The sequence below is a fragment of the Typopeltis vanoorti genome, chromosome 19 (genome assembly GCF_054136105.1).
Source record: "Typopeltis vanoorti isolate ZY-2024b chromosome 19, IOZ_Tvanoo_1.0, whole genome shotgun sequence".
Taxonomy (NCBI): Eukaryota; Metazoa; Arthropoda; class Arachnida; order Uropygi; family Thelyphonidae; genus Typopeltis; species Typopeltis vanoorti.
Genome location: NC_143567.1, coordinates 105662281 through 105673214, shown reverse-complemented (window position 1 = coordinate 105673214; position 10934 = coordinate 105662281). Strand labels below are relative to the sequence as shown.

Sequence of the window (10934 nt, the reverse complement as noted above, 5' to 3'; positions counted from 1 at the left end):
AAGTCACATGATCTGGGCGGCCAATTCTGATCACCAAAACGGGAAATTACACGACCAGGAAATGACTCATGCAGTAATTGAATTGTTTCTCTGGCTGTATGGCATGTGGCACCGTCTTGTTGAAACCACATGTCGTCCACATCCATATCTTGCAATTCAGGCACAAAAAACTGGATTATCATGTCGCGACAGCGAGCACCATTAACTGTTATTGCCTTACCAGCCGCATTTTCGAAGAAGAATGGACCGATGATGCCTCCAGCCCAAAATCCGCACCAAACAGTGACATGTTGTGGATGCATTTGTTTCTCAACAATCATTCGTGGATTTTCTGAACCCGAAATGCGACAATTTTGTCGATTAACGAAGCCATGAAGATGAAAATGAGCCTCATCGCTGAAGATGATTTTGTTCGAAAAATAAGCATCCACTTGTTGTTCCATAATCCATTCAACGAACTCTCTTCGCTGTGTGTGGTCAGTAGGCTTCGGTTCTTGAGTCAATTGAACTTTGTAAGCATAAAGATGCAAATCTTTAGTGAGAATACGCTGTAGAGAGCTTCTCGAAATGCCCAATTCAAGACCACGGTGCCCAATTGATGTTCCTGAACTCTCAGCAACTCTCTCACGAACTGCTTCGATGTTTTCTGTTGAACGACTTGTTGAAGGACGGCCAAAGTGTATAAGATCACTAATTGATCCAGTTTCCTTGAATTTTTTAATTAATCTTTTCACGGTGATGAAGTTAAATCACTATTCCGACCATATTTTGTACGAAAATTGCGAACTGTAGCTACCAAACCTTCGTTATTTTTAAAATATTGCTCAACAACGAAAATGCGTTGTTCTTTCGTGTAGCGCTCCATTTTTAATAACCCTGAACTGTCAGCTGTCACGCTGTCTTTTTTCCTCGTTGGCAACACTTTACCGCACAAATGGCACTAAATTTAAATCTTGCGTGAATTTTGGGACACCCTGTATATATGTGTGTGTATACATATATACATATATATGCGTGTATACATATACGTGTATATATATACGTGTATACATATACGTGTATATATATATATATATACGTGTATACATATATATGTATATATATATATATATATGTGTGTGTGTGTGTGTATACATATATATGTATTATACATATATAATATATATATGTGTGTATACATATATACGTGTATACGTATATAATATATATATATATATATATATATATGTCTAATATAAAATTGGGTTTATTTTTGTACAAATCAATTAGAAAAGTAGTTTTATATATATATATATATATATATTTTGAAATGAAATATAACGAATATATTTGCTACTGTAAACATAACCTATTATACACACATATATACATGCTCTATTTTCTTATTGACAGAAAATTGACATCTATTTCTATCTGACATGGTAAATTTTCAAATGATTAAATAATTGAAATAGAAAATTGATAAAAAAATTGATCGTGTAAGACGGGCATAAGATGAATTAAAATGCAATATTTAAATTTTAAATGATTATCTAATCGCAAAATCACGAAAATAATTAATTTTTAAATATATATGTTATTAATTTCTTCCATAAAAAGCCACCTACCCCTAGACAGCCTGAACGCTCCCAAATGCTTCTGATCCCACTATAGCCCCCCCCTTGAAGGCTTCAGCGCCCACTGCGGGGGGTACCGCCCACTTTGGGAACCTATGCACTAGATCGATGCCATCCTCATAAGAAGAGGGAATGATCTGTTATTGCATTTCTTGAACAGTCGAGGATTGTACTTTATGAGAAAGACAGAATGAGGTAGGTTGTCATGATCAGAGGTAGTTGGAATGAATGAGAATTCATAAAAGTTGATTCTGTAAGTTTCAATGTAATTATTCCGAATGTGACTAGCAAATCATCATATTCATTTCAGCCTCCATAGAAAGGGAAGCAGCAATGGTGGGCCCTGTTTTTTTGAACAATATCCTTCCACAGGATATTGTTCCAGAAAGTACCTGAAGAAAAAAAAGAGATAAAGCATATACTCATGAATGGGCGAGAAATGAAGAGAATCTGAGGCAAAGCGGTTTTAACAGATTTTGCTGTTCCAGAATCATTCTTAGAGTGCATTGTTATGGGCGCGTGTTTGATGACAAAAAAACTTAGAACGCACATAGCAAAATATCTCTGGTCAAAAGTCTTTAATGGTCATTCATTTCATGAAGAAAATTTCCTATCATAAATTTGTACTATGCAATGGATCTCCAAGCGAATTCTAATATTTTAAAAGTAATTTAAAGATAATTTTAAAGGTTTCCTCCATGAGAAATATTTTTCTCATAGATGGCTCTCAAATATATTTTCTGTTTATGATAAATTATAAAATGTTAACTTTTTTTAAACGTGAAGTCTTCACAGAAAGTTCAAGCAAAGCCATTCTTTTCGAGTGAATTATACTGTTTTTTGAGGTATTGGGATCGAGAATTTTGATATTCATATTGGCTAGAAATTTTTTCCCACATTCAGAATATGCAAAAGGTTTCTCTTTAGTGGGAATTGTAAAATGTTGTTCAAGGTTGTCTAAGCGAAAAAAAATTTTGCTGCACACAGTACATGTATAGGGTGTCTCTTTAGTGTGAGTTAGAATGTGGTGTTTTAGGTGTTGTGGCATGGAAAATTTTCTCTTACATAGAATACATGTATGAATTCTAAAGTGTCCTTTAAGGTGTCCTGACTGAGAAAATTTTGTCACATATAGTGAAAGTCTGATGTGGAAAATTTCTTTTCACAGATCGTGCAATTGAATGTTTTTTTAGTATGAATTCTATAGTGTGTTTTAAGGTGTCTGGTGACTTAAAAAATGTGTTCTCGCAGATGGTACACGTGAATGGTCTCTCGTTAGTGTGAATTCTAAAATGCTGTTTAAGGGCTTTTAAATATGAAAACTGCTTTCCACAGAAGGTACATGTGAAGGTTTTCATTAAGTGTGAATTCTAAAGTATTCCTTAAGAGGGGTCTTCAACCTTTCAGACAGTGCGGACCGCATTAAAAATTTCAATGAAGCCCGCGGGCCACTAAGCTATACTGCAGCATTTAGAATTGTAAGATGCTTTTCATATTACAAGGAACGCTGTACATTTGATACTTTACATGACATCTTATAAAAATAAACAAACTCAGATTTACGAGCGTAGGTAGGAGTCAGGTTCATGAAAAGTAAATACAATCAATACTTGAAAAAAGATAATTTAATGAAGAAAATTCATTTTTACAATGTCAATGGGCAACTTGGGAATGTTTTTCCTTGACCAGCTTGTCGATGTTAGCACCAATGCTGGAAGTCGCTATGCGCAGAATATTCTCGAGATGGTGGTCCGTAATGTGAGTTCTTGTCTTGGACTTCACATACTTCATTCTGGAGAAGAACTGCTCACATAAGTATGTGCTTCCTAACAAAGTGCACATCTTCAAAGCATGCCAGCGAAGATTAGGCAATGCGTCCTCAGAAATGTAGTCTTTGTAAAACGTAAGCAAGAACATATTGAATAATTTTTCTCTCAAAGAAGAGTTGTTTTGGCGTTCAAGCAGCTCCATTTGTACTGAGCCTGGTATTTCGGCAGCATTGACACTGAATGGCATTGAAAATAAATCGAAAGAAGACTTGGTTACGAAAATCTCTAAATCTCTCTTCGAATTCACTTCGCAACATGACTAATTTTATAGCGTATTCATCAAGAGACGAAATGTTGGACTCGGAGAGAAGCTGAAAATGAGTTGTCTTTTTTGCGAGTTGTGCCTCCCAAAGTTTGAGCTTGGCCACAAAAGCTTTGATGTGATCAAACAGAGTGTGCACCAGTATTTTTAAGGACAGACCGCCATACCTTATCAGATAGACTTAAAATAGTGCTACCATTTAGGAAGCAACGATTATCAACACACTGATTGTAATGTAATTTTTATTTATTTTTTTTTAACTTTTTACAACAGAGGCAATACAATACAAAGACCTATTCTTCATGTCCGCTAGAGATGGTACATGTGATAATAAACACGAAGAGGAAATTCCTGAGTGTGTATTAAAAGAGGATGTTAGTTTTCTATAGTTTCTTACCCCCAAAATTAAAAAAAAAAAATCTTTGCATTACTAAGGAGAAATTATTTTTAAATTAGTATAAATATTAAGTCAAGGTAAAAATTAACAGATTTACTTTAGAACTGTTTCTCATCAGAATGAATTTTTTGGCGTTTTCTTACTAGAGATGATACATTTCAAGGGCTTTCATTGATGTGTGTCCACAAGTTTTTTTTTTTATGATCTTTTGAAGTTAAAATTTACTTTCCGCAAATTGAGCAATTGAAATGTTTCTTCGTTAGTATGAATTCTCGAGTGCTCTTTTAGATATCCTGAACAAGAAATTTTCTTAATACATTCTACACTAGAAGTGTTTTTCATTAGTCAGATAGTACATTCGATGAGATCGACTTTGGTATGAATTCTTAAGTGTGTTTTAAGATTTCCTGCTACTGAAAATTTCTTTTCGCAGATTGTACACATGAAGGGTTTTTCTTTAGTGTGAATCCTTAAGTGCGTTTTAAGATTCCCTGACACAGAAAATTTCCTTCCGCAGATTGCGCAATTATATGGTTTCTCATTAGAATGAATTCTCAAGTGGCTCTTGAGATTTGGTGCGCCTTTAAATTTCTTACCGCACATACTACACTCGAATGGTTTTTCATTACTATGACAATTTAAATGTGTTTTTAGATCTGTTGAATTAGAAAATTTCTTTTGACAAATAGTACATTCGAAAGGTTTCTCATTAGTGTGAATTCTTATGTGCAGTTTAACTCTATCTGACCGAGAAAATTTCTTTTCACAGATTGGACACTTATATGGTTTTTCATTAGAATGAATTCTCAAGTGTACTTTAAGATTATCAGATTGGGTAAATTTCTTTTCACAGATTGTACACACGAAGGGTTTCTCGTTAGTATGAATTATTAAATGTCTTTTAAGATTATGTAGCTGCAAAAATTTCTTTTCACAGATTGTACAATTATATGGTTTTTCATTAGAATGAATTCTAAAGTGTATTTTGAGAAGTGATGCTGTTGTAAATTTTTTACTGCAAAAACTACACTCGAATGGTTTTTCATTAGTATGATTTCTCATGTGTACTTTAACAGAGTGTGAACGTGAAAAATTTTTGCCACAGACAGTGCACATAAAGTGTTTGTCCTTAGCGTGAATTCTTGAATCCATTTATTTCAGATTTTTTAACTGCTTTTTAATTTGCGTCACAGGTAATATATTCTCTTTCTGCTGAGTGTTTTGTAATCCTTCAAATCAATTGTTTGCTGCTATTTTCTTTTTTAAGAACTGCTAATTTCAACACACTTCTTTACTGGATTTCTAGAGGAAATAATGTTCGTTGATTTTTCAGTGCAGTACTTACTACAGAATCAAGTGATTTCTTTTTCTCTTCAAACTTTGTGTTGGATTTCCTCATTATTTTAAATTAGTTTGGAGTATCTCAGCATTCCTTTTTTGCATGGGGTATGGTTCTCTACAAAAGAAAAAAAAAATAGCATTTCATATTCATTATATGAACAATAAAGAATGGAAAGTGTTTGAAAATGAAGAGTAATTATGACAAAAATTGTGGTCTAATGCTTTGATTTTGGATACATTTATATTCTTTATTAAATAACAGAAGTGATGCTTATTACTTTTCCATTAAGTTTTCAGTGTTTGTCTTGTGGAAAAAAAAGCAATGGTATACAGATGATATGAATGATAACTAATAATTAAGGAATTGACAGCGTACACTAGAAATATAAATTAAATAAACTTTAATATATACTTTCCGATATTTCGGCAAACGTCATGTTGCCATCTTCTTGGGGAAAAAACATGACTTGACCACTTGTTACAGACCATATAGAAAATTGGCATCCCTTATCCGCTCCACTAAAGACCAACCACTTCCCCTAGACCTACCTGATGTATACCAGGTCCCTTGCAGCTGTAAATTGTCCTACTTTGGCCAAACAGGCAGGACAGCAAATATCAGAATCTCAGAACACAAGGATTACATCCGATTTCACCAGTACAGCCACTCTGGGATTGCAGACCACGCTCTGGATACTCGCCACAGAATAAGATGGAAGAAAGCCACAGTAATACACCGCAGCAAGTTCAAATATGAAAGACTATTCATAGAATCAGCCTCAACCCTTAGGAACATGCCAAACCTCAACAAATTTGGATGCATGAGACTGCCCCAAATTTGGGAAACATTTATCAGAAGAACTTCAGCCCAAAGGTCAAGAACCAATATAGCCCGCCAGGGGGCACCATGAGGACTTTAGGAAAAAGTTAGCTTCCTAGCTTTGGTTCTCATTTGCTGTTATGTAGTACTTGTGTACACTTGTCTTTGTATTAAGTTCCCAAGAAGATGGCAACGTGACGTTTGCCGAAATATCGGAAAGTATATATTAAAGTTTATTTAATTTATATTTCTAGTGTACGCTGTCAATTCCTTAATTATTAGTTATCATGTTTAACCAGCATATAAGCTCTCTACAAGAAGAAAGATGATATGAATGCCATATACTGCATCTGTTGCATATTAAACAACAGTACCCATAATAAATAATTGCTACTTCAGTGATCATATTTGCATAATTTCCAGAAAATTTATTATAGAAAAAATAGCGCAGCTACTGGAAGCCATATAAATGCAATTTAACCATGTGATGCAACACCATTAAACTACTGAGAAGAAAAAGACTTCTTTTTTTTTATCTGTTAAATAAAAATAAATAAAATAAAAAATTAAGTGTCATTAGAACAGTGAATTTAAACTCTTTTTTTTCTCTTCTTCTATGGTGTTCACCATTTTCTTAACTTATCAATTTAAATTTGTGTGATTTCAGAGTATCAATGTGTGTTATCCTTTACCTTATACATTGGATATGGCTTGCATTACTAAATAGGACTTTACCACTGTATGTTTCGCTTTTTTTTCACATCCTGTTTCCTTAAAGAAGTCGTTAACTTCTTCTTGGATGAAGTAGAACATGACGGAGTTTGCAGATTACTTGTAAGAATTTCTAACAGCACACAATTACCTCCCAACTCCAAATCTTCAAATGAAACCATAAACGGCACCAATTACGTAAATCTCGCTTTTTATTTACACCAAGATTTCAAGAATTGACTAATTCAGAAAATGTGTCATCCAGCATGCTTTTAATTACAGAGGAAGATTCACTTTTATATCAGATTGTAAATCGTTAATCTGTAATTGCATAAATCCCATCTGTATATTGATTCAACTGTTTCATTATTGATGAACCTCTCATTTTTTAGACAAGAAAACCTATAAAATGTCATAAAGTCACAGCACCGAGCACCGAGTGTGACTAAAGAAGTAGATAATCTAACATATACTCTGAAAGAAAACATGACCCTCATTTGAAATTTTTCCTGCATACAATAAGCATTTGAGTGATCTCGTTTCAGAGTTAAAATTGATTAACACCTAAATTTCCACTTATTATGATTATTATTATTACATGCTAATTAATGCATTTTCAAGACTCAATGGGAAATAGATTCTCCCCATGATGCACATCATACTTATTCACTTCTAGACACTCAAGATCTGCAGTGCATTCTCTGATTACTCTGGATATCTATTCGGCTCGTATATATTCATCACCCATATCATCATTTATAATGACGTTTTCCGCAGATCTGCAAATCATATTGATGACATTTGATAACAAAAGTTAATATAAGGATTGTATGATCTTCTCTGATGTGCATAGACCCTAGTAGATGACATTTTTATATTTGAACAATAAGGAGATTTCCAGTTTTGAATACTAATTTAATTTCTCTTTGCCATGTTTGAAATATTTCCGCAAACGTCAACTACATATTTGTTATCATCCTAAATCTGTAGTCTAATTAATTTTCAGTAGTGAAGTTTAGTGAGTATGATGGAATACCGTCCCTCCATCAAAAGCACTGAACTTTACACTGGCAAAACCGAGTGGTACCGTTATCATTTCGCCGATCATCATCCAGATACTGCTGAGATTGAGTCCATGTCGGATTCGTATCTTAGCAATTTCAAATTTCGCATTATTAACTACGAAATAAACCCAATCAACCATTTCCCATATCACTATTATAAAATTAAACAAGGCTGACCAAGCCCATAGTCCTATGGCAATACATTAATTACGATCATTCTCTTATTCTCAGAGCACCGTCACACATCATCTGATTTCTATCATAAACGAACACTGTTATCTATGCCATCAGCTTGTTTTCGATTTCTGTCATATGCAGTTTACGCAGTAGCATTCTCTTTGATTGTTTCTCTCAAATGTTGTCACGTCAATCTCCTTCCTTGAGGGTGTTGTCATGAGCGCAATCCGCTTCTTTCTATTACAGTGAGCAGTGTTTTTGCTCTGTTCACTGTAATACGAAGTTCTTTCGTGTTCACATTCTGATCATTATAATTATTTTAACTAGTGATCTATATCTCCTCCATTTGAGGATGGAACTGTAATTTATCTTCTGGCGATTGTGGCGTTTCGTCATGATGCTCGTAGTCAAATTGTCGTGTCGTCTTTAGTCGTCGGGCTTCTGTACCAGTTTTAAATTCTTGTTCTCCGTCCACCTCTTCACTCAAAATTACTAATGCTGACTACTTTTCCATGTTTAGCCTGGAGCGAGCTCTAGGTATAGCAGTTTACAGGGGAAAATGTTCTAGTCTGGGAACTCACTCACTGTTTGAGACTTCGGATCAGGAGTGCTTCAAGCATGCTACATTCCTCTGTTGAAAAAAATTTCTCATTATTTTACTCACTATCAGTGATAGATAGTATAAAAACTTCTAGAGTAACCGCACACTTCAATGCAGTTGCAGACATCCATACATATGCCAGAATTCGAACCCGCAAAATATTGATTGCGAAGCGGGTGCATTAACAAATCAGTCAAAAAGTTGGCTAATTATAAACAGTACTGTAAACGGTCATAATCATAGGACTATATATTTGCCTTTCTCATGGCCCTTCTTCATTAGAATCGCCAAAAGAACAAGTATTCAAAGGATGGCTAAGTAATTTAGACACATGTAGATGCCTTTAACGTACACTCCGGGAAATATATACACATTTCTTTCTGTGTACATATACAGAGAAAGAAAAGATAAAGTGCTAGGTTTTTCTTTGAAACAGCAGAGTGAGTAGTATAATTTAACTTTAGGGATTGTGAGTGAATCCTGAGTGAAAGCATTTAAAGGAAAGTTGACATCACCGAAGGCTGGTTTCGGTGACGTATGGTCTCCCTTGATTAGTCCTTGGCTAACGGAGGTCTCAGGTAATACTAGGAATAACAAAAATTATAATTATCCAATTTTAGAGCCACGGGTATTTGTAGTTCTTGTCTTGTTTTTCTTTCCTGGAAAGATACAGAAGAATTCTGTATTATGATGTTAGCTTATCGTTCAACGTATACAGGGCTTTCTTTCCGGTAGCAAATTATATTCGTTGAAATTGTTCTTGTTTTTATTTTATTTTATTTATTTATTTGCTGCCTTTAATTAATCTTTCTTTAGCCTGTAGTGACGAGAAATTATGTGAAGATATGTGAAGGGCAAACTTTTTTTCATTTTGTAAACTGTTGACTAAGTTCGATTTCTTTCCTGACAAGTTTTACTTTCATACAATTTACTAAATTGTGCGCTATAGCTGTATGCTCTCTGTGTTGTCTTCTGGTATATCTTCAATCTTTAGAGTTGGGTTGTAAGCCAATTCCTGAGATTATTCGAATTTTATCTTTAATTTTGCTAGTTTTCATCTTAGTTCGTTATTTTCTTTCTTCAGCTGTTTGTTTCCGTAAGAGATTTTATATATATATATTTTTTTCTTTTCCCCATTTCTTTCATTTCAGTATGCCATTTTCACTGGCCTGCAGTTATTATATAAATATAATATATATAATAACGTTCAGTAACGTTATTATAATATATATAATAACCTATCACATTCGATTATACTGACTATATCATCCTCTATCAGCCATGTCTCACTGCCAATAACCTTTGGCCAGGATGAAATAACTAATGTTAAAACCTCCTCCTTTTTGTATGAAAAGCTGCTGGCATTAGTGTTCATAAAGTGTTAAAGCTATTTGCGTTCATCGCTATCCTGGTGTTTTATATTAATCGTTCCATTCTGGTTTGTTACCACTGATACTAACTTAGACATTTTATGCACATTCTTCCACTCAACTGCCTCATTGATATCGGCATATTCACTCAACATCTGCCCTCCTAAAAGTTCTGGTTTTCCTGATTTGGCATATCCACTTTTGCTTCATTCAACAACACTTTTTCCAGACTCTGAACATCAAATTTTTCATGTTTTCTCTCATACCATACTTTTCCCCTTTCAAATCATTCGTCCCAGCCAAAATGATTAACTCTTTCACTTTACCCTTTTGAGCTCTAAGGCCCTCACTAACATCATTAATTTTTTCCTTTAATTTGTGTCTACGATTTTGTAGACCTCTCGCCAATCACCCAGTTATGATAGAACCGCAGTGGAAGACTCCCTCCTTGATTTTTCTTCTCTCTTAGACAAGCACTCATTTCCCTTTTCTCGCACTTCTTTCTTTCTGATATTAGTTGACCTACTCGCCAGATGTTTTCGCAATCGCTGCAGCTCCTGCTTCGTCCTGTGTATTACTCCGCGAACCAAGCTATCTCTCATTACAACCAACTGTTCATTCTACATCCGCCATACTCCTATTCTTTCGATCAATACTTTTTGCACTCTCTCTCTCTCTCTCTCTCTCTCAGTCATGTGACTGTTAACCCTTTTTTAGGCAGGTTTTTTTTTTTAACAGTGGCTGCA

General features: G+C 34.5%; 1 protein-coding gene across 6 annotated transcripts in view; it reads right to left on the bottom strand.

Moving 5' to 3' along the window:
- Positions 1-3254: 3254 nt before the first annotated feature.
- The window catches only part of LOC150096427 (uncharacterized), a 46600-nt gene continuing 38920 nt past the window's right edge, over positions 3255-10934 (bottom strand). For all 6 annotated transcript variants that reach the window (XM_090408962.1, XM_090408958.1, XM_090408959.1 and 3 more), the window contains one exon: positions 3255-5560. In XM_090408962.1, coding sequence (XP_090265088.1) covers positions 4450-5256 — 807 coding nt within the window. In that variant the 5' untranslated portion in view covers positions 5257-5560 and the 3' untranslated portion in view covers positions 3255-4449. The remainder of the gene's footprint in view (positions 5561-10934) is intronic.